Source organism: Mizuhopecten yessoensis, unplaced genomic scaffold (assembly GCF_002113885.1).
Source record: "Mizuhopecten yessoensis strain PY_sf001 unplaced genomic scaffold, ASM211388v2 scaffold10413, whole genome shotgun sequence".
Lineage (NCBI taxonomy): Eukaryota > Metazoa > Mollusca > Bivalvia > Pectinida > Pectinidae > Mizuhopecten > Mizuhopecten yessoensis.
Genome location: NW_018408534.1, coordinates 758,628 through 786,493, shown reverse-complemented (window position 1 = coordinate 786,493; position 27,866 = coordinate 758,628). Strand labels below are relative to the sequence as shown.

At 37.5% G+C, this 27,866-nt stretch overlaps 1 protein-coding gene across 1 annotated transcript; it reads left to right on the top strand.

The window, feature by feature from the left end:
• Positions 1-939: 939 nt before the first annotated feature.
• On the top strand, positions 940-21,911 carry LOC110460510 (NACHT and WD repeat domain-containing protein 2-like). The gene is made up of 12 exons (XM_021513455.1): positions 940-2,235; positions 2,847-3,082; positions 3,677-4,144; positions 5,174-5,351; positions 5,928-6,123; positions 6,685-6,818; positions 11,035-11,852; positions 12,303-12,499; positions 13,406-13,596; positions 15,748-15,870; positions 17,720-17,790; positions 18,283-21,911. Exons 1-12 carry the CDS (start codon positions 978-980, stop codon positions 18,973-18,975), a joined length of 4,563 nt encoding a protein of 1,520 aa, XP_021369130.1. The 5' UTR covers positions 940-977; the 3' UTR covers positions 18,976-21,911.
• The last annotated feature ends 5,955 nt before the right edge of the window (positions 21,912-27,866 follow it).

The window sequence follows — 27,866 nt, the reverse complement described above, 5'->3', positions numbered from 1 at the left end:
TATTGTAGGCCAAGGACAAGCCTCGAGGCACTGACTGCCACACAGGGAGTCACACCTTGTGTATCACAATTATTGTAGACAAGGACAAGCCTCGAGGCACAGACTGCCACACAGGGAGTCACACCCTGTGTATCACAACTATTGTAGGCCAAGGACAAGCCTCGAGGCACTGACTGCCACACAGAGAGTCACACCCTGTGTATCACAACTATTGTAGACAAGGACAAGCCTCGAGGCACAGACTGCCACACAGGGAGTCACACCTTGTGTATCACAACTATTGCATGCCAAAGACAAGCCTCGAGGCACAGACTGCAGTCCAGGCTTATTATAGTGCCCACATTGTATTGTATATTTATGGGTGTGGCAATTCGTCAGTGTACTTTCTGTTCAAATTTGATAAAACACTAAAATTTGAATGTGCTGAAATGAGAATGTTTACAGGATATGAATTTAACTTTTTTCTTCATTTTCGAAATATCTAATAGTACCTCACTTTTTGTACTTCTGTATAATTCTGTGTAACAGAGCACAGTATGGTGGACATAGGTCACATGATAGGTACATGGAGGAGTATTTAAATAATATTAGCTGCATATACATTTCTTTATTTTGTATTTACTATAAATACAGATGACGATATATGTTTTAACTGTTGAGAAGTTTGATTTCTGATCGAATGTTGTAATCTTCCTTCAACTCCCTTCTTCTTTTTATCATCTATTATCTGCAACATGAGCAGGGTTTGAGCTAATCTGCTGTCCCACTGGATCGATCCATGACAATGTTAAAATAACCTTGGATTCGTTGAATACCATGCATGTATTCCTTGAAGAATTGAGCTGGACCCACAAGCTTGAGTAAGAGTGGATTGACTGTGTATATATAAGGTTTTTGTGTAAGGAAAGGGATATTTTAATGGTGTATTTTTCGTATGCAGGACCCCCGTAGGAGTGGACACCAGCAACACAGATCACATGAACTACCTCAACGACATGTGTGAAGATTTCGAGATCAAGATGACAAGGATGATAGAAAAATCACTGAAAAAAAAAGACAGCAAACATTTTGGTATCAATGAAAAAATGTATATAGAGATTCTACAGCATCTACATTTCGCCAATCATAAAAGTCGAGTGTTCTGTGGACGAGCTGGTCTGCTGGAAACAGTCCGACAGAAAATGATGGCAACTCACACTGTTACTGATGTTGAAGGTCAAAGTAAAGAGAACAGGGAAAAGGACACAGATGAAATGGATACATCTTCTGTTGTATCTTTATATCAGTCATTGGATGGACAAATTTCCAAGAAAGATTTGGATGAACTCAAACAGATTCAAGCAGAACATCAAGGAATAAAAGAAAGATTGAAGCAGCTGGGTATAATATACAATCACGCTGACCTTGACCTTGATCACGAAAATGACCCTAGCCGAAACCCAAAAGCTGAAATGATCCGCTTACCAGCGATGAAAACCTATTGTCGGCCAGTCACTATTTATGGCAGTTCGGGGTCAGGAAAAACATCAGTGATGGCAAAGATAGCTGAACTTAGTAAAACATGGTTTCCGAATTCTGTTCAGATCGTACGTTTTTTGGGAACTTCAGCCAATTCGTCTTCTATCCGTGACGTACTTCTGGGCATCTGTCTACAGATCTGGGTGTTGTACAAAGTGAAGCCCCCTCTGAACCTTGACCTGGAGAGTGATTTCCACTTTCTCACTCAGTATATGTTAGCTCTGCTGTGGAGGATTAAGACCAAGGACCGACCACTGGTTATCCTTCTAGACTCTGTTGACCAGCTTCAGCTGACTGACCATGCAAGTACCATGCATTGGCTGCCTCTCAAGGTGCCACCTGGTGTTCACATTGTCGTGTCAGCCATACCTCAACACAACAATTGTTTGGAAAACCTCCGCTCTCTACTACCTTCACATGACTGCATGATCCACGTTCCTTCTTTGTCACAAGAAACTTCAGAAAACATGATAAAAAATGCTCTGAAAGAAAAAAGTCGTCGACTTACAAAGCTTCAGTGGCGCCATCTGCTGGACAAGACTGCGAAGGTAGGCCAGCCACTTTACGTGAAGCTGTTGGCTGACCGGGCTGTAACGTGGAAATCTTCTACTGCCATGTCCAAAACAGCTGTTGGAAACAGCATCAAGGAAGCCATTGTTCGTCTCTTTGAATCCATTGAAAAAGAACACGGAGAAATCATTATAACTCATTTATATGGTAAGTGTTGATGGGACGAACACCAGTAATTACCAGTTATAGTCTGTTATAGACCTACCATTATGTATCGGGTCTGCCGAAACTTATTTTTAGCTCACCTAGCTTATGCCATACTGCGGCATTCGTCCGTCCGTCTGTCGTCCGTCCGTCGTCTGTCGGTCAACTTTTTCTTTTGAATGACTTCTTCTGAAGAACTGGGAACCTAAGGTCATGATATTTGACCTGTAGGTACCTGGGACGGTGTGCTATAAAGTTCCCTGATTAAAATGACCTTGACCAAGTTTCATGTCACAGGGGTCAAATATGGTAAAAACTTCAAACAACAATTTTCTAAGAACCGTTTAAGAGATGTTAAAATGTCTTGAGAGAGAAAGTTGACATCAATATGGGGAACACTCAGTGCTCTGCATGGCTAACAGATTCTGATGGAAAAAAAGCTCTGTCGCAGGGAGCAATTGTTGCCCTTCTGATATATATTTAATTCAGTAAGAAATGTGAACTACCAAAGTTGTTAATTTTGCTCCTTTGTTTGAGTAAACATCGGTGTTGTTATATTACATACGAACAAACTGTAGAGTTCGTTGCTACAGTAGTTGTATTTGTGTTGCTAGGTTACCTGAGTGCTGCACGTGATGGCTTATCACTGTCGGAGCTCGAAGACATTCTCTCCCTAGACGATGAAGTTCTGCAAGACACGTTTTTGTACCATCTACCTCCAGACCCAGAAAACATCCGCTTCCCGTCGGCTGTCCTCACGCGGGCACTCTTCAGTGTACTAGACTACCTTGTTGAACGCAGGTCTGGTATGACTTCTGTACTCTCCTGGTACCATCGTCAGTTCACAGAGGTAATACATCTCCTCATTATAAACAGATCAACTGAAAATATCTTTCTGTCTAGATATCTGTCACCAACTGGGTATTTTTCAGGCAATAGTCCTATATTTTTATAACATTCTTTTGCTTTTTTTTAAAAAAAAATTTGCAATAATGGTAAGGCAGAGGCGACGTTTGAAGATGACCAGAACCTGTGTTTGTTTAATGAGATCACAGGGACTTCCTCAGTTCCCATTAGTTACTGTTTTCCAGACGACATCTATCCTATTTATGCACAGGTTTTCACCTAATTTGGCTCATGGTTGTATACTGGTAAGTGTTAAGGACAAGTTCAAAGATTACATTGTATATACATTTACATATACAAATGTATTGTAAAAAGGTTGTTGGCTCTTAATGTTAATCTGTGTTGGCCTTCTGGGTAATTCTCTAAAAAGATACAAGTGATGATGAGTTATACTGTTTATGCTTTGTAGACCAGTCGCCAAGATATTGTTGTCTTCCTAATACCACTGTTGCGACCATAGGGAATACTGATATTCCAACACCTTGTGTTACTGTCGTCTCATAATTGTCTCACGAGTATTTTACCTGGATTTCTGTAGATGGCAACAGAACGGTATCTCTCGAAGGATCGTGCTGTGAAGATACATGTATTACTGGCAGACTATTTCCAGGGAGTCTGGTATAAGAAGCGAAAAGCTCTGAAGTTATACAAAAAGAAGACGGCGTCGTACCCTAACGCCGTCCGCTCAGTACCGGAACAGCCCACCCTATACTGCCACAACATGTACAACACACGCAAACTCATCGAACTGCCCTACCACCTCATCAAATGCCAGCGCTATCAGGTGTTCCGTGACATCATAGCTTGCAATTTCAACTTCCTATATGCCAAATGTAAAACACTTGGTGTTGCTGAGGTAATTGAGGATCTCCGTCTGTGTTTGGTTGCCATGGATACAGAGGGTTTCCTGGATGAGGAGATTTACAATGACATCAAATTTGTTCACAAAGTTTTACTGATGGGTGTCAACATCATCCGGAAGGACACTAACAACCTTCCAATACAGGTACACTTTATCCCATCTGATAGATTTTATTTTCCAGTTCCCAGCTTGTAGCCAGTAAGAAATAACTAAATTTCTCAAAAAACTATTTTGTTCAATAATTTTGTTCTTCAAGATAAACTGTTTACAGCTCTGACAAATGGTGTTGGAAGATTATTATGTAGACCTGGCTTCTCAAATTTGTCACACCTAACGCCATTGAATGGAGGCATGATGAGTAAAATGTCCAGGTCACTTAGTTAAAATAGAATTTCACTGACACACTCATTGTGATCGCACTAGCAGCAGTATTTTCTGATAAATTATATTGAAACTTCTTTGATATGTTTGCCTTTGATAACATTAGACTGTTCCAAATATAGACCTGATTGGTTAGAGATCAAGGTCATTGTTGCTAAAAATAGAATATAAATGGTCACACATCAATGGTGATCACTCTAGCTGCTGTATTTCTCGACAGATTAAATGTCACAGGTATATTTACCTTGGAGGTAGGTTTTTACACGTTTGAACATGAGTATGATCAGTCTAAGGTCAAGGTCACTTACTAATAATATGATTTCACTGTCAAACTTATTGTGATCACTCTATCGACTGTATTTCTTGACAGATTTTAATGAAACTTTCGGGAATGCTTGCTTTGCAGTATACTTGTTGACTAGTTTGAACATGGGCATGATCAGTCAAAATTCAAAGTCACTGTTATTATAATGTATTTTCACCTTCACTATTCTTGTGATTACTTTTGGTGGAGTGTCATGTACCGAAGTCTGGTCTCTGTCTCACTATACACAGAGTTATGGCCCTTTGTCCATGTTTGATACTGAAGTCTGTCCAGAGGTGGGGGACTTAGGATTGCTTGCAATACTTCCCCTGGTTTCCTGTAGGCAAAATAAATGTTATATAAGGTGAAACATATTTTAATTAACAGTGATATCTGGTCAGTGTTTTTTTGTTCATTGGTGTCTTTTTCTGTCCCTTGTTGTGGGAACCAGTGACAATTAAAGTAATAAACACATATTTGATAAACAGCTGATGGCCAGACTTGGTAGAACAGTTAAGACAAAGTGGTTGCACAGTCTGGTAAAGGGGGCCCAGGAGTGGTGTGACACAACCTCTACCCCACTACTGGCACCCCGGTCCTTCTGTATGCCCCCACCAGGGGGCGTTCTCCGGGTCACCATCGACATTGAGATCTACCTGACGGAAAGTAAGTGTGGTCTTTCATGGTATTTTTTGTCCTCCTTTCTTATTCAGGTGTGCGATGTAAACAGAAACTTTTGAGATAATGTTTTAGAGCTGAGGCTACAACTTGGCAGAGCCTCATTATACCTAATTCTCTGCCACAGAAAAATGATAGATTCTCTACTAGATATATAAATATCATATGAAAGTGATAATCCTGTATGTAAAGGAACTATATGTTTTATGTTGATTACGCATTGATTACCCTTCTTTGAGGGATGTAAGAATATTTGTTAACCAACTCAATATGACGTGCTGAAAAGTTACATATTTTCATGTCTTCCCACAATGGTAATAAATAGGTTATTTTACCGAATGGAAATGCTCATATTTTCCTGCTCGTTTGAAATAAAAAGCCTAGGCATACTAACAACGGTTCTGCTTCAGTCACTCAGTACTTCAGGGGAAATAACTCTTATTGATTTCTCATAATTTTGTGAAAATGTAACCAAGGAATTGAGCTGCAGGACAGAAATAAACTTTTATTTACTCTGTTACTGGGAGGAGGTATGACAACATGTATTTAACATTTGATTCCCAGATTCCATGTCACGTGACTTGGGTCATGTGATGTACCTACAGGAGGATGTCAATCACTTGTTTGTCCTGACTCCGCCCACATCAAGATTTGACAACACCTTCATCCATATGTTTGACCTAGCAGACAATGGAAGCCGTGTGTTCATGACCAAACTGACAAGGAATTTCATGGCTGTCAATTTCTTGGCCGGGAACAAGTATGTACAATATAACTTATGTAGGTATCACATTTTATGGCCAGGAACAAGTATGTACAATATAAGTTATGTAGATATCACATTTCATGGCCGGGAACAAGTATGTACAATATAAGTTATGTAGATATCATATTTCATGGCAGATCTCTCAATAGACCACGTAACACCCTTTTATGACAGAAAGCACATCTGAAAACACACAAGAGACCATTCACATGGAAAATAATTTTATGACTACAGGTATTCATATGAAGACACACCTATGAAATATCCCCTTGTAAAGAGACCATTCCTCTGAAAACACCCTAAGTTAGCAAGTCTTTTGCTGAATGATATTTTGATCAATCAGGCCTTAATTATTTGGGGATATTTAAACTCCAGATTGAGTGAGCAAATCGTTATAACAGTGATCATTAATCTTGAGTACATAATTTATATTATAAGATGAAAACAATGATTGTGTAATTCTATTATAATTGTGTACAGTTCCTACACTTGTCCAAATACAGTATATATCAATTGGTAGATTGTAAGAGATCTGAAACGCCTTTCTATTGATAGATACATACACGTAAAGGACACGAGAGGATACGACCAGGTATTCCAGTCCAAGTCAGCCACCCCTATGGAACTTCAACATGAGGCACACTGTATCACAGCCTCCAGCTCCGGCAAATACCTCGTCTATTCCAACAGTAAGGGTTTATATAGACCATCCAGTAACAGACAAATACCTCGTCTATTCCAACAGTAAGGGTTTATATAGAACATCAAGTAACAGACAAATACCTCGTCTATTCCAACAGTAAGGGATTACATTGAAACGAAAGAAACGGACGAATACCTCGTCTATTCAAACAGTAAGGGTTTATATAGAACATCAAGTAACAGACAAATACCTCGTCTATTCCAACAGTAAGGGTTTATATAGAACATCAAGTAACAGACAAATACCTCGTCTATTCCAACAGTAAGGGTTTATATAGAACATCAAGTAACAGACAAATACCTCGTCTATTCCAACAGTAAGGGTTTATATAGAACATCAAGTAACAGACAAATACCTCGTCTATTCCAACAGTAAGGGTTTATATAGAACATCAAGTAACAGACAAATACCTCGTCTATTCCAACAGTAAGGGTTTATATAGAACATCAAGTAACAGACAAATACCTCGTCTATTCCAACAGTAAGGGTTTATATAGAACATCAAGTAACAGACAAATACCTCGTCTATTCCAACAGTAAGGGTTTATATAGAACATCAAGTAACAGACAAATACCTCGTCTATTCCAACAGTAAGGGTTTATATAGAACATCAAGTAACAGACAAATACCTCGTCTATTCCAACAGTAAGGGTTTATATAGAACATCAAGTAACAGACAAATACCTCGTCTATTCCAACAGTAAGGGTTTATATAGAACATCAAGTAACAGACAAATACCTCGTCTATTCCAACAGTAAGGGTTTATATAGAACATCAAGTAACAGACAAATACCTCGTCTATTCCAACAGTAAGGGTTTATATAGAACATCAAGTAACAGACAAATACCTCGTCTATTCCAACAGTAAGGGTTTATATAGAACATCAAGTAACAGACAAATACCTCGTCTATTCCAACAGTAAGGGTTTATATAGAACATCAAGTAACAGACAAATACCTCGTCTATTCCAACAGTAAGGGTTTATATAGAACATCAAGTAACAGACAAATACCTCGTCTATTCCAACAGTAAGGGTTTATATAGAACATCAAGTAACAGACAAATACCTCGTCTATTCCAACAGTAAGGGTTTATATAGAACATCAAGTAACAGACAAATACCTCGTCTATTCCAACAGTAAGGGTTTATATAGAACATCAAGTAACAGACAAATACCTCGTCTATTCCAACAGTAAGGGTTTATATAGAACATCAAGTAACAGACAAATACCTCGTCTATTCCAACAGTAAGGGTTTATATAGAACATCAAGTAACAGACAAATACCTCGTCTATTCCAACAGTAAGGGTTTATATAGAACATCAAGTAACAGACAAATACCTCGTCTATTCCAACAGTAAGGGTTTATATAGAACATCAAGTAACAGACAAATACCTCGTCTATTCCAACAGTAAGGGTTTATATAGAACATCAAGTAACAGACAAATACCTCGTCTATTCCAACAGTAAGGGTTTATATAGAACATCAAGTAACAGACAAATACCTCGTCTATTCCAACAGTAAGGGTTTATATAGAACATCAAGTAACAGACAAATACCTCGTCTATTCCAACAGTAAGGGTTTATATAGAACATCAAGTAACAGACAAATACCTCGTCTATTCCAACAGTAAGGGTTTATATAGAACATCAAGTAACAGACAAATACCTCGTCTATTCCAACAGTAAGGGTTTATATAGAACATCAAGTAACAGACAAATACCTCGTCTATTCCAACAGTAAGGGTTTATATAGAACATCAAGTAACAGACAAATACCTCGTCTATTCCAACAGTAAGGGTTTATATAGAACATCAAGTAACAGACAAATACCTCGTCTATTCCAACAGTAAGGGTTTATATAGAACATCAAGTAACAGACAAATACCTCGTCTATTCCAACAGTAAGGGTTTATATAGAACATCAAGTAACAGACAAATACCTCGTCTATTCCAACAGTAAGGGTTTATATAGAACATCAAGTAACAGACAAATACCTCGTCTATTCCAACAGTAAGGGTTTATATAGAACATCAAGTAACAGACAAATACCTCGTCTATTCCAACAGTAAGGGTTTATATAGAACATCAAGTAACAGACAAATACCTCGTCTATTCCAACAGTAAGGGTTTATATAGAACATCAAGTAACAGACAAATACCTCGTCTATTCCAACAGTAAGGGTTTATATAGAACATCAAGTAACAGACAAATACCTCGTCTATTCCAACAGTAAGGGTTTATATAGAACATCAAGTAACAGACAAATACCTCGTCTATTCCAACAGTAAGGGTTTATATAGAACATCAAGTAACAGACAAATACCTCGTCTATTCCAACAGTAAGGGTTTATATAGAACATCAAGTAACAGACAAATACCTCGTCTATTCCAACAGTAAGGGTTTATATAGAACATCAAGTAACAGACAAATACCTCGTCTATTCCAACAGTAAGGGTTTATATAGAACATCAAGTAACAGACAAATACCTCGTCTATTCCAACAGTAAGGGTTTATATAGAACATCAAGTAACAGACAAATACCTCGTCTATTCCAACAGTAAGGGTTTATATAGAACATCAAGTAACAGACAAATACCTCGTCTATTCCAACAGTAAGGGTTTATATAGAACATCAAGTAACAGACAAATACCTCGTCTATTCCAACAGTAAGGGTTTATATAGAACATCAAGTAACAGACAAATACCTCGTCTATTCCAACAGTAAGGGTTTATATAGAACATCAAGTAACAGACAAATACCTCGTCTATTCCAACAGTAAGGGTTTATATAGAACATCAAGTAACAGACAAATACCTCGTCTATTCCAACAGTAAGGGTTTATATAGAACATCAAGTAACAGACAAATACCTCGTCTATTCCAACAGTAAGGGTTTATATAGAACATCAAGTAACAGACAAATACCTCGTCTATTCCAACAGTAAGGGTTTATATAGAACATCAAGTAACAGACAAATACCTCGTCTATTCCAACAGTAAGGGTTTATATAGAACATCAAGTAACAGACAAATACCTCGTCTATTCCAACAGTAAGGGTTTATATAGAACATCAAGTAACAGACAAATACCTCGTCTATTCCAACAGTAAGGGTTTATATAGAACATCAAGTAACAGACAAATACCTCGTCTATTCCAACAGTAAGGGTTTATATAGAACATCAAGTAACAGACAAATACCTCGTCTATTCCAACAGTAAGGGTTTATATAGAACATCAAGTAACAGACAAATACCTCGTCTATTCCAACAGTAAGGGTTTATATAGAACATCAAGTAACAGACAAATACCTCGTCTATTCCAACAGTAAGGGTTTATATAGAACATCAAGTAACAGACAAATACCTCGTCTATTCCAACAGTAAGGGTTTATATAGAACATCAAGTAACAGACAAATACCTCGTCTATTCCAACAGTAAGGGTTTATATAGAACATCAAGTAACAGACAAATACCTCGTCTATTCCAACAGTAAGGGTTTATATAGAACATCAAGTAACAGACAAATACCTCGTCTATTCCAACAGTAAGGGTTTATATAGAACATCAAGTAACAGACAAATACCTCGTCTATTCCAACAGTAAGGGTTTATATAGAACATCAAGTAACAGACAAATACCTCGTCTATTCCAACAGTAAGGGTTTATATAGAACATCAAGTAACAGACAAATACCTCGTCTATTCCAACAGTAAGGGTTTATATAGAACATCAAGTAACAGACAAATACCTCGTCTATTCCAACAGTAAGGGTTTATATAGAATATCAAGTAACAGACAAATACCTCGTCTATTCCAACAGCAAGGGTTTATATAGAACATCAAGTAACAGACAAATACCTCGTCTATTCCAACAGTAAGTGTATATATAGAATATCAAGTAACAGACAAATACCTCGTCCATTCCAACAGTAAGAGTTTATATAGAATATCAAGTAACAGACAAATACCTCGTCTATTCCAAACAGATTTCAACCAAATTTCAGACAAATTTATGAGAATATGAGAAGCAACATTAGAGTAAGCTAGGTGGTTTAGTTTTGTTGAATTTGTGCCCCTTTCCTTTGTGGGTGCTGAAGGGCATGACTAAAAAAAGGGTTATAGACAATTTTGAAGGATCTCTTCAAGATCTGAATAAAGTTTATATGATGTATTTTATAATTTCAGTGTCGAAAGTATATGTTTGTCTCACGGATACTCGTGGTGGTGTGAACAAAATCAAGCATGTGTTGGACACAGATCAACGAGAAAAGGATGTCATTAACTCAGATCAAGACAAGGACAATGAAGGTAGTGAAAATCAATTTCTGTCTAAGAAAAAGACTTATGAGGTGTTCAATCTGATTATCTCCCCTGATGAGAAGTTTCTAGCCGTGTTTAACAACATAAATGGTTACTACAAGGTGTGGAATCTTGAAAAAGGCGAATTTCTGTTTGATGCAAAACAGCCAGATACAGAAGAGATGGACAAGTTTAGTTTTTCATTCTCAGAATATGATGACATTGGAAATGCATCTATAATAACTAACGGTAATATCCTAATCTACAGGAAAGATGGCTACCGTTTTGAAGGCCAGCTGTGCATGTTTGACCTTGAAACAGGAAAATTCCTGCACACCTTGGACAGTGGATCATCCTACCGTCTCACGCTTTTGTCACTTCATCCGACACACTGCTATGTATCTGCTGCCACCTCCACCACTTCCTGCAGTAGCGGTGAGCACGGCAAGGCATGGAAAATCTGGGACGTCAGCAGTGGTGACATGGTTACCAAGGCTACAATACCAGAGTTGTTTAATGACTCTTGGGGCATGCATTGTCTGAAACTTTTTGGCTCGGATAAGATCTTTGCTGTGTCATCACACCACGGGACTAATGGAGCGATACATATATCGTACTGTGGTAGCGTGGATGCCCCGAACTCATCAGTGATCCCCTTCTGCCGCCTAAATAGCCACACCATGGACGTGTTACAGGTGTTAGTGGTTAGTTTCTTACATATAATGTCCTATATAGCAGTCAAATTTTTAGCTGATTTAAAATTTAATATAGCTTGACCGTGCCATCTTGAAAATTTATGTTTGGATTAAGCTGAAATTCTGTTGAGCTAATCACCTCGGCAAATCTAAGAGTTTGGCTTGTCATGTCAGGCTATGTCACTATTAAATCTGTAGGCTGCAGTCAAAAATGATGATGAATGTTGAGGAAGATGGGGTCAGTAAATTTGATGCCATGGTGTGCCCACTTATATTCATTTATTGAGATAAGCAAAGCTGTTATAGAATTTCTGAGAATTTAGTCCATTAAACTGTTCATCCAAATCCTTTCTAGAATTTCAGGTCTAACCTGAATATTCTTGACTAAGACAGAAAGATATTGTCTTTGTCAACCCCTTGGCCTCATAATTATAAGAAATATAACTGTTTTATGTGTAGAGCTCAGACATGAAGCAGCTGATATCTGCTTCCAAGGACAACTGTGTGAAAACCTGGGACCTCAACAAAGTCATGGCCAAGTTTAACACGACAACAGAGGGTTGCTGTGACGACACGGAAATAGCCTCTAAACTGATACCAATGTTTGAAGAGGAGCTTAAGCAGACTTTGACCACTAATGCTATAGGGGTCAGCAGGTAGGGAATGTAGGGTCAGTAAGAAGGGAAAGTAGAGTCAGTAAGAAGGGGTCAGCATGTAGGAAAAGTAGGGTCAGTAAGAAGGGGTCAGCATGTAGGGAAAGTAGGGTCAGTAAGTAGGGGTCACCAGGTAGGGAAAGTAGAGTCAGTAAGAAGGGGTCAGCATGTAGGGAAAGTAGGGTCAGTAAGTAGGGGTCACCAGGTAGGGAAAGTAGAGTCAGTAAGAAGGGGTCAGGAAGTAAAGAAAGTAGGGTCAGTACGTAGGGGTCATCAAATAAGGAAAGTAGGGTCAGTAAGAAGGGGTCACCAGGTAGGGAAAGTAGAGGTCAGTATGTAGGGAAAATAGGGTCAGTAAGAATGGGTCAGCAGGTAGGGAAAGTAGGGTCAGTAAGAAGGGGTCAGGAGGTAGGGAATGTAGGGTATGTAAGAAGGGGTCAGGAGGTAGGGAAAGTAGGGTCAGTAAGTAGGGGTCACCAGGTAGGAAATGTAGGGGTCAGGATGTAGGGTCAGTAAGAAGGGTCAGGAGGTAGGAAAAGTAGGGGTTATGAGGTAGTGGTCAGCAGGTAGGGAAAGTAGTATTCAGTAAGAAGGGGTCAGGAGGTAGGGAAAGTAGAGTCAGTAAGAAGGGGTCAGGAGGTAGGGAAAGTAGGGGTCAGGAGGTAGGGGTCAGCTGGTAGGGAAAGTAGTGGTCAGTAAGAAGGGCCTGCCATTGTTCTAGTTTGATTGTTTCGTTATGTCATTTCATTTGCATTACACAACACTTCTGTGGAATTCCTGTCAACTCTTTCCCTCTCAATCTTTCTCTACATCTCTTTCCCTCAAACTCCTTCCCTCAAACTCCTTCCCTGTTACCAGTTTTGTATTGAGATAAAGTATATTCTGTTTTGTTTTGTTTACTTGTAACAGTGATGCTCGAGAGATTTACCTGGCGCTGTCCAGTGGAGAAATGGTAATTAAAGACCTCAAGTCCAACCAGGTAAAGAGCCGGGTGACCATGACATCTGTACCCCTGTCCTTGTTGTTGGTTGGGTCAGCAGGTGACCTTGTGGTGGCCGCTTCGAAAAAGGGAAACATTGAAGTATGGGACATACAAACAAGTGAGTTCTCTGAGTAAGGAGAAAGGAAGATATGAAGTAATCACTTTGTCAGTGTGTCTTTATATATGTCTGGGCTTCGGTCCATAGTCAGAGTGTCTTTATATATGTCTGGGCTTCGGTCAATAGTTAGTGTGTCTTTATATATGTCTGGGCTTCGGTCCATAGTCAGTGTGTCTATATGTTTGGGCTTCAATCCATAGTCAGTGTGTCTCTATGTTTGGGCTTCGGTCCATAGTCAGTGTGTCTATATGTTTGGGCTTCGGTCCATAGTCAGTGTGTCTATATGTTTGGGCTTCGGTCCATAGTCATTGTGTCTATATGTTTGGGCTTCGGTCCATAGTCAGTGTGTCTATATGTTTGGGCTTCAGTCCATAGTCAGTGTGTCTTTACATATGTCTGGGCTTCGGTCCATAGTCAGTGTGTCTTTACATATGTCTGGGCTTCAGTCCATAGGCAGTGTGTCTTTACATGTGTCTTGGCTTTGGTCCATAGTCAGTGTGATTTTACATATGTCTGGGCTTCGGTCCATAGTCAGTGTGTCTTTACATATGTCTGGGCTTCGGTCCATAGTCAATGTGATTTATCATATGACTGGGCTTCGGTCCATAGTCAGTGTGTCTATATGTTTGGGCTTCAGTCCATAGTCAGTGTGTCTATATGTTTGGGCTTCAGTCCATAGTCAGTGTGTCTTTACATGTGTCTGGGCTTTGGTCCGTAGTCAGTGTGTCTTTAAATGTATCTATGCTTCAGTCAATAGTCAGTGTGTCTTTACATCTGTCTAGGTTTTGGTCCATGGTCAGTGTGTCTTGACATGTGTCTTGGTTTTGGTCCATAGTCAGTGTGTCTTTACATGTGTCTTGGTTTTGGTCCATAGTCAGTGTGTCTTTACATGTGTCTGGGTTTTGGTCCATATTCAGTGTGTCTTTACATGTGTCTGGGCTTTGCTCCATTGTCAGTGTGTCTCCCAGGGGGCAGAAGGGCAGGGACCAATAGGAGAAATAGAGGTAAAACCTTTAAAATTCTTCTTCAACCATCGGGATTATGGGATTTTATCCTTATTTAGTCTGGAGCATCCTCTGGCCAAGGGGATTCAATTTTGTATAAACGGTGGGTATGACCACCCTTGGGGCATAGGGGTGGGGCTCTGTTTGAAGTTTATTCTCGTTATATCTCAAGTACTGGATGGATCTTTCTGAAATTTCATATGTACTTACAGCACCTACGATGGAGTGCTATATCTTTACTTCATACCAATTATTTAAAACATATTCATGTGAGAGATACAGGCCCTTTGGGCCTCTTGTTATTGAACGGCAATATTGCACGGAAATAGCCTGTATAATATAATATGATTGTTTGTTCATTGAAAAGGTTCTGGGGAAAAAGTTTCTGAAACTTATTTTTGTGACGCAGCGAGCTCCAAATAAAATGCATGTAATGCGTCCTTTCGTCAGCCATCAGCACAATTTATATAGAGGAGACGTGTCAGGAAAAAGAGTGTTTCTCGAATTATATAATAAATAGAATCTAACACTCGTGTTCATGTAATATTGAATTTGTCAAACTCGTTTATTAATTTCATATGAAATTAATAAACTTGTTCAATAAATTCAATATTACATGAACACTCGTGTCAGATCCTCTATGAATATGATGATACATTGTAATCTTAAATTCTTCATCTGGGAGTTTAAAAAAAATACTGTCATCCAGCAATAGATTATAATAATCAAGAAATAGATTGTTGCTCCACTTGAGAACCAGACTGTTGTTATCCAAAAATATACTTAAGTTTAGAAATTTGACTGTCATCTGGTTACATCCTGCAAAAAATTATAATCCAGCAAGTCTTAAAATAGATTGGTCAGCATCAGTGAACTTAAAAATTTAGAAAAAATGCATTTCATGATATGTTGAGTTTAGTTAAAACACTGCTGAATTATGTGTCCACAGTTTGAGACCCAATTATTTTGTCCTTTATAGAGGTATTACATGTATAGGGACATACAATAAAGGGCTCTGACTGATAAATAGATTTGGAGAATGGATGCTCTTGATTTTGGCTTAATATTAATGGCCTACTAAGTAATGTTGAATACTTTACTGAGGCCCATCACTAACATTGTATGAGAAAAATGTTTCTTCTTACAGAGGTCATCCACAAGTCTGTCAAGTGTAAACATGACGTGTCATGTATGGCCGAGGCCAGCGACATCCTTGTGGCTGGTCAAGCAGGAATGGAGGCCAAGGGTAGTATCTGGAATATCAGAACAGGTGAGAAACAGAATCATGTACTAGTTTTACACTTTTGACTCTGATATTTAAAAAAAATGTGTTAAACAAATAAATTGATTACTATACATTGGGAAATCTTTGGCCAGTCAAACTTTTGGTAATTGTCAATAAAGGTAAATTAGTGAACATTTTTGTCACTTTTAACCATCAAAGATACGGTGAATCTGCAATAATGAGTATATCTATATACATTTAAACATGTCCACACTATATACAATAGCTGCCAAAATTTCACCAGAAGTAAAAGTTTTAGATTATATGAAGGATAATAAAAAATTAATGGCTTCTTTTAAACTTTCTGTTCTTGATTATTCCATCAACACAATAAAAAAATTCAAGCATCGTCATACTGGCTGAAAATTGTAAAAAACTGGTTCTTCTAATCGCAACTTGTCCAGGCCATAACTTTTAAACCATTAAAGATATCGTGATGAAACTTTAGGTATGTATGCATCACCCACAGCAGGTGTGCAGTACAATGGAATTAGGTCACTGTGACCATCACCTCAAGGTCAAAGGTCAAATAAGTGCATATTTTCAGTAAATTCTTGTCCGGCCCGTAAATTTCAAATCGTTAAAGATATCTTGATCAAGCTTGAACTATATCTGCATCGCTCACAAAAGGTGTGCAGTGCACTGGAACTACATGTATGTCTTGTGCCCCACTATATACAGAGTTATAGCCCTTGTTTAATTAATACTGAAGTTTTCCACAGCATAACTTCCATGTTATTTCACCTACATTGACCAAACTTGCCAAAGTTTTAATGTATCTTGGGAAGTAGGAATGTCGCATTCTAAATTCGAGTCTCGTGCCCCACTATATAAAGCGATATGGCTCTTTGTTAATTTTTTATACCAGAGTTTTTCTATTGGCTAATAAGGGAAGACATATGTTTTTGTTCACAAAAACAAAATTCTAGTTTTCATTGTTATACAGATGTTTTATGATATGATATATTTTTGTTGTTCGACAGGTGATATTATTTTCGTTGTATGACAGGTGATATTATTTTCGTTGTTTGACAGGTGATATTATTTTCGTTGTTTGACAGGTGATATTATTTTCGTTGTTTGACAGGTGATATTATTTTCGTTGTTTGACAGGTGATATTATTTTCGTTGTTTGACAGGTGATATTATTTTCGTTGTTTGACAGGTGATATTATTTTCGTTGTTTGACAGGTGATATTATTTTCGTTGTTTGACAGGTGATATTATTTTCGTTGTTTGACAGGTGATATTATTTTCGTTGTTTGACAGGTGATATTATTTTCGGTGTTTGACAGGTGATATTATTTTCGTTGTTTGACAGGTGATATTATTTTCGTTGTTTGACGACATATTTTTCGTTATTTGACAGGTGATATAATTTTTGTTGTTTGACAGGTGATATAATTTTCGTTGTTTGACAGGTGAATTATTTTCGTTGTTTGACAGGTGATATAATTTTCGTTGTTAGACAGGTGATATGAGTTCATTATTTGACAGGTGATATAATTTTCGTTATTTGACAGGTGATATAATCTTCGTTGTTTGACAGGTGATATAATCTTCGTTGTTTGACAGGTGATATAATTTTCGTTGTTTGACAGGTGATATGAGTTCGTTGTTTGACAGGTTATATAATTTTCGTTATTTGACAGGTGATATAATTTTCGTTGTTTGACAGGTGATATAATTTTCGTTATTTGACAGGTGATATAATCTTCGTTGTTTGACAGGTGATCTAATTTTCGTTATTTGACAGGTGATATAATTTTCGTTATTTGACAGGTGATCTAATTTTCGTTGTTTGACAGGTGATATCATTTTCGTTGTTTGACAGGTGATCTGCTGACAGAATTGTCTCTACTCTACTCCTTCTACTCAGTGGCCATCAACACCAGCGGCACCAAGGTAACCTTTACATTGTAAAGTTATTGTCTTTTAATTATTTAACTTCATCGCTAAATAATATTAACTGATTTCACCAAACTCTAATGGAAATGAACGATGTATTGTTGTTAACAGTTCTTGCTATTTTGGAGTCATTTTAAAATCAGAAGTGTAAAAACGTGTAAGTTGAACTTTAATCCAGATTTTACAGATTAAGCCAGAACTTTGTTGAAATTATCAGTACAGGGTCCTAATCAATTCTTGTTATTAGAAACCAATTTGAAATCCAATATGGCCACCTTGACTGCTATTTTAAAAGTTTGTTTTCAATATGACTCAAATTTTCAGAACTGATTTCACAGAAATTCATTTGAAATATTCATGGAATGGTCCAGACAATTGTTTGTTATTTTCATCTAAAACCTTTCCCCCTGTTAGTTACAGCTAGTGTATGCCCAGCTGTTTGACCATCCTGGTCAGTTTGACCTCAAACTTACCCTCTTTGTTTTACAGTTTGTGTCCAGTATGTTTGACTTCCCAGTAGTGGTCAGTATGAAAGAGAACACAGAATGTGGAATGATGGACATGTCACAAGTGGACACAGATATGTCTGCAGCCAAATGTACCGCGATCAGTCCAGACGAATCCCTTGCCTTGTGTGGCTCAATCGATGGAAGTATCCGGGTCATTGAGATGACTGGTGCCTATAAGTTCCGGCTGGGACAGAAGTCGACCGTCATAACAGCGGTTTTCTCTCCGGACAGTCAAAGTATTGTGTCCGGTGGCTACAAATCTATCTATATTTGGAACATGCTGGATGGCTCCCTAAAGTTCAAGGTCCGGAAGCACGACAATTTTGTTCTCAACATCAAGTTTTACCAGAGGGGTACCCACTTCCTAACAACTGGCCGAGATAAGAGGATTGTGATTTGGGATTTTCGGCGTGGCATCTCGTTGACTACGTTCTATACAGAAAGTCAGGTGGATCTGGTAGAGTTTACACGACGGGGCTATGTTGTTTTTGTTCCAGAGGGAGTCTCTAGTGCTGCTACACTCAAACCAAACCCCGTCCTCAAACAGATGCTCAAGGGCAAGTACAACCTGAACATAGGGGCTACCATAACCAATGCGCAGGGCATGGCTCTGGGCTTCTCCAGTCAGAAGATACAGGCAAACAATGAAAGTGGTGCATGCAATATTTTGTAATTTGGGTGACAACAGATGTGTGACTTGTCAAAACTTGAAGCCGTTGCCCGAGTGGGACTAGTTGTATGGTGAAGCATATTATGGTAGTTATGACAACTAGGTTGGGATAAGATCAGAAACCATGTTACCCGTTTCCCAAATGGATATGTCATATCTTTAAATCATAACAACTAAATAATTACAGTATTACATAAGGTAACTATGGCAACCGTGATAGGATACAGGCAGGGCTAGAATTTTTAACTTTTTTTTGTTTTGTTGCATTTGATTCTTATTTTACCCCCAAGAAATTCTAGATGTTGTTTTACTAATTTAAAAAAGAGAAATCAATGACTACCTAGCTAAGAAAGTGATATATATGTCACTACATAATGCAATTAAAACAAAAACTAAAATAAAAATATGGAGTGCCAGATTATTGCCATTAAAGGACTCAATGTGTTTTACCTTATTGTGCCTCTGTTTACATGTAGCTCACTTGAGTGAAGAGTTATCAAGTTTTTTCAACATTACCTTGACCCGCTTTTATTTCAGGTCATGCGTCAGACTTGTTAAAATCTTTCTATTACTTCCCCTGATGAACCATGTTATCTAGAGTTTATATTTCACCTGTGTCTAGTGCTAGATGAGGAGCTCTAAAGTTTGGTGAAATATATGACCTTGACCGACATTGAAGGACACAATAGCCAAAGGTGATTAAAACTTGAAAACGTCTGTATGACATAGATGCTCCACTCCAATACAAATGGCCATTATTTGACAAACTTCTATAAATAGTATTGGTGACCTTGACTTTGACCTCGGAACCCTGTTTTAAACACTTATTTGAGGTATTACATATATGGCACGCCTTTGTATCTAGAATGATGCAACCAAGTTGAATTGGTTGTCAAATTTCTATATTTAGCAATGGTGACCTAGGCTTCGACCTTATGACCCTGAAATACCAATTCCCTGGAAGTATTCTTATTCACTGGAGAAACGACACTGCATGGATCAGGTTGGGATGGAACAGGGCGGATATGGGTAACACTACATGTATATCCCCCCTTATAATGGTAGGCATACAATCTCAAACTTCTTCTTAAGAACCACAGTGCCTACAGTCATGATATATTTTGTTGGTAGCTTACAGGAATAAAGGACTGTTAAAATGTTCATGGTTCAAATAGATGATAAAAACCCTGAATGACCCCATTGATTCTTACATGATTTGTTGAGATAAGCATTTCTACTTTAATTGTTTTGCTAACATTATTAAATAACCGGCAAGATACACAAGCCCAAAGTGCCTCAAATTTTCCTCATATTCTCACCCTGACCAGATCCGTCATTCAGTTGACAGCTAGATAGATGACACAATCCATTAATTGTTTATGATACCATGTTCAGTAGCTAGATAAATAATGACACAATCTATTAATTGTTTATGATACCATGTTCAGTAGCTAGATAAATAATGACACAATTCATTAATTGTTTATGATACCATGTTCAGTAGCTAGATAAATAATGACACAAGCCATTAATTGTTTATGATACAATGTTCAGTAGCTAGATAAATAATGACACAAGCCATTAATTGTTTATGATACAATGTTCAGTAGCTACGAACATAGCCTATGCAGTTCACGATTATTGACCATTTGTAATTTTGTACATTTTTCTCAAATACTGATCACTCCCACGTATACTGCTTTCAGTCTACGGTATTTAATTATCAGTATACTGGTATACCTGGTATACATTTATGTACAGACCAGTCGCTATAATCCAGTCACCGCTAATTTGGTTATTTCACCATCGAGTCTTTCTCTTTGGAAGAGATTTAGCTTATTGTCCCACATGTTATCCAGCTGTTTCACATTTCAGCCATTTCTACCTTTAAACGAAGGTGGCTGGATTAATGAAACTTGCCTTCAATGGCACTCCACCAAATCTTGTTACTGGTTGTTAACTGTCAAGGTACATGTTTGAAAATGATGGAGTTCATGTATATCTAACGAGGTCACAGACACTTCCTCCACTGGATTGATGGACAAGATTCAGTCATGTTTTCCATTTATATACGGGTTCCATATTGTTTGACGTTGTGCAGGCCACATTGCTAGCTGAAATCCTGCAGGTTTAATGAGAGTGTTACAATATCACATCTGATGAGCACATTCATTCTGTAGGTTTAATGAGAGTGTTACAATATCACATCTGATGAGCACATTCATTCTGTAGGTTTAATGAGAGTGTTACAATATCACATCTGATGAGCACATTCATTCTGTAGGTTTAATGAGAGTGTTACAATATCACATCTGATGAGCACATTCATTCTGTAGGTTTAATGAGAGTGTTACAATATCACATCTGATGAGCACATTCATTCTGTAGGTTTAATGAGAGTGTTACAATATCACATCTGATGAGCACATTCATTCTGTAGGTTTAATGAGAGTGTTACAATATCACATCTGATGAGCACATTCATTCTGTAGGTTTAATGAGAGTGTTACAATATCACATCTGATGAGCACATTCATTCTGTAGGTTTAATGAGAGTGTTACAATATCACATCTGATGAGCACATTCATTCTGTAGGTTTAATGAGAGTGTTACAATATCACATCTGATGAGCACATTCATTCTGTAGGTTTAATGAGAGTGTTACAATATCACATCTGATGAGCACATTCATTCTGTAGGTTTAATGAGAGTGTTACAATATCACATCTGATGAGCACATTCATTCTGTAGGTTTAATGAGAGTGTTACAATATCACATCTGATGAGCACATTCATTCTGTAGGTTTAATGAGAGTGTTACAATATCACATCTGATGAGCACATTCATTCTGTACGTTTAATGAGTGTGTTACAATATCACATCTGATTAGCACAATCATTCTGTAGGTTTAATGAGAGTGTTACAATATCTCATCTGATGAGCTCATTCATTATGTAGGTTTAATGAGAGTGTTACAATATCCCATCTGATGAGCACATTCATTATGTAGGTTTAATTAGAGTGTTACAATATCACATCTTATGAGCACATTCATTCTGTAGGGTTAATGAGAGTGGTACAATATCACATCTGATGAGCACAATCATTCTGTAGGTTTAATGAGAATGTTACAATATCACATCTGATTAGCACATTTATTCTGTACGTTTAATGAGTGTTACAATATCCCATCTGATGAGCACATTCATTATGTTGGTTTAATGAGAGTGTTACAATATCACATCTGATGAGCACATTCATTCTGTAGGTTTAATGAGTGTGTTACAATATCAAATCTGATGAGCACATTCATTCTGTAGGTTTAATGAGAGTGTTACAATATCCCATCTGATGAGCACATTCATTATGTAGGTTTAATGAGAGTGTTACAATATCACATCTGATGAGCACATTCATTCTGTAGGTTTAATGAGAATGTTACAATATCACATCTGATGAGCACATTCATTCTGCAAGTTTGCTGTGTTGTTTTTGTTTTTAATTCTTTCACAGTTGATGAATTTTATTTTTATATCTATGTATAATGGAGGTTTGATCTCATTTTAGGGTACCTTATTGTTTTGTATGTTATTAACTTATTACAAATATAAAAAACATCGAACATTTAATGTAGAATTTTATAAACTCTAGCCCAAACGACCATATCACGACCATGTCATGGTGTGGCATCTGTCTGTTCGTCAAATTTTCACTACAAAAGGCACAAGGGTCCTGTGAGCTTATCCGATACCTCAGTATCTGTACAGCATATTTCTTCTTCTTGGCACAAGTCCAAGTGAGTTAACACTGCCAGTTGGTTAAGCATTGGAAACCATACCACTGCCTTCCTCCGAGTGTTGTTCCTTGATCGAAATTTGGAACAAATTATTATTCTTGTTAAAGCATCTACATGAGGAGATATATATATAAACATGCTCACAGCCAGGACAGCACCATCCCACCAAGCTGTGGAACTAGCCAGGACAGCTTGTATGAAGGTGAATAAATTTCGTCATATGAGGTAAACAAGTTGCAAGCTATCTTGCATGCAACGACACGTCATTTGGGAACACGCGCCCCCAAACTGACTTGTAGGCGACATGTCGACTCTTTGACATAGCCCTTAACCCGAATATAGGTGGGATCAATTGAATTATAATAAGATAAATAGCTAGAAAAATACATATTTTGTGTATAAATGGAAGCTTTTCATTTATTGTCTAGTTTAGATAGGGACAGGTTAGCTGCGGGAACCGTAGCTTCTATGTCCAATTTTTATTTTTTATTATTGTTATCGGACCGCAATAAAAAATAAAATAAAATAAAAATCGGACATGGAAGCTACGGTTCCCGCAGCTAGGGACAGGTGAGCCATACAGGCCCAATGTTTTGTGTATGTTTGTAAAAATGATTATTTTTGATATTATGTTTTTTTCTATTTTTAAACAACTTCCTATTCCCCGATATATGTTTACATTGGTTTCTACAAGGATTTAACTCCTGAATGTTGAAGTGCAGCTTTCAAATTCTAACATTATATTTTGCACATTGAGAAATAAAAACTGTTCACAATGACAATTTTCTTTAATTTTCATTTGATACACTTGGCTGAAAAAGCTGACAATGTTAGACCTATTAAAGTCACCACTACAACACTTACTCTTTTTGGTAGAAATTCAGTGGATGGGTCACAGATCCAGTCTTAAATATATTCTAATAAATGTTTATTTGTTATTGATTTCAAAATGATCATGTGAGATACTGGTGTTGCTATCCCTCATCTCCCTAACCTCTGATTGGCTGAGTCTTTTTTATTTCTTTTAGATGAAGTGTTTTTTCTTCTTCTACTGAACCAAATAACTCAAAAATAAGAACAAATGACATCCTGACCAAGTGTAGTTACTTTTCATACCACACCAAAACTCCAAAATGACTACCCAGAGACTGAAAGATTTGATATGAAAACAAAATTATCAATTTGAAAACGATTTTACTTCTCTGTAATAACTCATAAATGTATTCTAAAATGTATTCATAATTTGCTACTTCAGTACAAACTATATATATATATAATGGATTTGGTACAAGCAACATGTTTCGTTTTACATTGAAATCTGCAAAATAAACAACCGGTTAAAAAATGAAAGTATGGTGTTCTTTCACCAACAGAACGATGTTTTGTTTTAAGTTAAGCCATCTAGATATCTTGATACTTTGTTATGTTTACATCATATTCCATAATCATGTGTTATAATATTCATCTTTAATTCAGTCATGAATACATAATTCTTTATAAAAAAAAAACCAGAATCACAGTTCTCGACGAAGAGTACATATGTCACTATTATTTGCTATTTACTATTGTGCCTAATTCAGAAACATAGTTATTTGTAGTATTTTAACTTGGGTTTATGTTGTTTTTAATCTATTTAGCTAAATTGCTTATGTCAGAGACAAAAATTGACATACATTTTTTTTGAGATGGAGACAAAATTAGGGAGGGGACTTATTTGCAGGCACCAACCCTATTCCCAGGACATTTGCCAAAGTGGGAATGGGGCTTATCTGAGAGAGAGGGCTTATTTATGGTCAAATACGGTAATTGACTCCCATCATAGTAGTTTTCCTTATAAGATTAACACAAAATAGTATTTTCTTGTTGAACTGAAAATCCAGTGCAAGTGCCCTGGCTTCTGTCACAAGACATTTATGACTTTAAAAGAACTACTGAAATAATTAGGGCCCTGTATCGGAGATACGGGTGCCCTATAGTAATCACTCTGTCTGTCTGTCTGTCCTTCTGTCCACAAATTTTTGTTCCTGACTGATAACTTTGGTATTTATTGACCGATTTACATGAAACTTGGTCAAGATGTTCAGTTCACAAAAAAACACACTGAGGTAAAAAGTCAAGGTCAAAGTCATTAGGTTCAAAGGTCAAGGTCAAATTTTGCATCTTTTCACTGATGAACATTTTGTTATGACATGATGGAGCAAAGTTGATCAGAATTAAACAAGGAGTCACCTGACCAGAGGTCAAGGTCAAATTTTGTAGCTTTTCACTAATGAGCATTTTATGACATTATTATGCAAAGTTGGTCGGAATTAAACAAAAGACACACTGAGGTAAAAAGTGAATGTCAAAGGTCAAGATCATTAGGTTCAAAGGTCAAGGTCAAATTTTGCATCTTTTCACTGAAGCAAAGTTAATCAGAATTAAACAAGGAGTCGACTGACTTAAGGTCAAGGTCACTGGGTCAATGTCAAGGTCAAATATTGTATCTTTTTACTGATGAACAATTTTTGTATGTTATTATAAAAACAAAGTTGTTCAGAACTTAATACGGAGTCAACTGACCAAAGGTCCAGGTTATGGGGTCCAAAGGTGCAAGGTCAAGGCCAAGTTTTGTATTTTTCACTGATGAACATTTTGTTATGACATTATGAAGCAAAGTTGGTCGGAATTAAAGAATAAGTCAACTGACTGAGTTAAAAGGTCGAGGTCATTTTGGTCCAAAGATCAAAGACAAAGTGGATCTCTGACTTTGACCCTGGCTTTTGATGGGGGAGGTATTTAAGGTAAAATAAAACAAATCAAAGCTTACAAATGATTATTGCACCGGTATTTACATTTCTGTTAGCCCAGTAATCACGGAGATGGAAGGAAACAAGACTCGCATCATAGTACATGTAAAATGTATATTTTGCTTCCTTGCGATTCTTTTTGAAGTCCAAATGTCAAATATCAAGCTCAGCTATATGGGCAGATTGCTTCTTGATGATTATGGGGGATATATTGCCACAAGACGGGGCCCTTACTGACCTGTCCGTGTTCTAGTTGACTCTGTAAAAAGGTTACCGACATGGTCACCAATGTGTGAGGATATGAAAATCCAAGATGGCTGCTCTGACCTCTGTTTGGCAGACTTCGTTGCAGTTGACTCCATACTCTGTACAAATGTTCCTTATAAAGTCACCACCAAGTGTTCAACTTTTTGATCAGACTTACTATACATGTTACTTTCAGTCACATAGTAGCACTATTCTTAATTCTCATCCAGTAATCCAAGATTCTGGCCACGGATTGGCTTTCTCAACTCCATCTCAAGAACAGCTGAAGAGAGGTTTATTTCCAACTCTGTACATACTGTCCATACTAGGTGATTGTATGAGATACCAGCTAAGTGTTCTCACATTTTTTTAACCTTTTCTTCTCCAGAACAGATGTAGTGATTGATTTCGATGGAACTGACGTGAGCATCACTTAACTATGACCTTCAACCATATTACAATGTTATCATCCATCATGAGGTCTCTACAAACCAGCATTTGTTAATATCTATGGAACAGGGTAATGCCTGCAAATGCTCAACACCTAGCGAGAAAATGTGACTTCAATTGAACCTGGAATCCATATTGTTTTTGCAGATCACCCTCAAAATGACACATGGGCAACTTAGAACTAAGGGAAACATTCATATGAAATTTGAGAGATCTGTCAAATAATTCTTGAGTCATAGTAAACGGGGCGGAATCGGACTTGAGCAACGTGAGAAGTGGAGTCCCCAGGGCAGCGTACTGAGACCGGTACTTTTTCTGGTGTACATAAATGACATGCCCGACACAATAAACTCCATCATCAAACTGTTTGCAGAAGAATCAAAAATGTACGGGAAAGTCAAAAACCTTGAGGATAGCAAGATCTTACAATCCGACCTAAACCAACTCGACAAATGGCCAAACACTTAAACTTAAACACAACTTAAATTCAACATTGATAAATGCAAAGAACTACAGTTAGGACACAATAACAACAAATATGAGTATACCCTTGGAGGACTTGAGACGTCGTCACTAGACAGGGATCGAGGTGTAACCATGGATGAAAATCTGAAATTTAGCGAACTTATAGCAACTTCAGTAAAGAAAGCCAATAGACTAGCTAGGTCTCATCAATAGAACGTTCAGTCAACTCACACCTGATATGGTTGTTCCACTCTTTAAATCACTAATACGCCCGAGAAAAGTGTATGCGGTACCACTATGGAATACCCCAAATCAAGAGAGATGTCCAAAGACTGGAAAATGTCCAGCGACGTGCCACTAAGTTAGTGAAAGGACACGAACATTTAACATACCAAGAAAGGTTGAGGAGATTAGGACTACCCCCTCTTCAATACCACAGTAAAAGATACGACATGATACAAACGTACAGAATCTTGTCGGGTAAGACAAAATCGAAAAAGAGGGTATAACTCCGGACGAACTAGAGGGCACAGCAAAAAACTCAAAAAAACAAATACCAGGCTGATATGCCGAAAAAACTGTTACAATGTCCGAGTGAGTAACGACTGGAACAGCTTATCCGAGCACGTGGTGAGCAGCAAATCAATAAACGAATTTAAGAGTAAGGTGAACAACTACTGGAAAGGTATGAATATCAAATTCAATCCTGACTGCTATACTTACGAGTCAAAATACCATCTACTGAAGACAAGGTTCTACAAGTGTGAAACTGTTTTTGTGACAGTCAAAACAAGGATATCGTAATAGCACTGCGTGGAATATAGTTGTTACATAATACACATTAACATAAAATAGTATGTGACCAAGTGACAAATGTGTAAATATTATTAACCATACATTGAGTAACGGAATATAGTATAGAAATTGCGCAGTCTGGCACTGAATAAAGTACCCGATCCAGATAAGGGGCCCAATTTAAATTTAAAGTATGGTTAAATCGGCCCATGGTAAAATCGGCCTCGTTTTACCCAAGTGAAATCGGCCCAAGTTAAAATCGGCCCTATGTATTCATGGAATATACATAAATGTTATAATAACCCCTTTATTTGGGTTTCATTTATGTATCAACCTCTGAACATATATTCC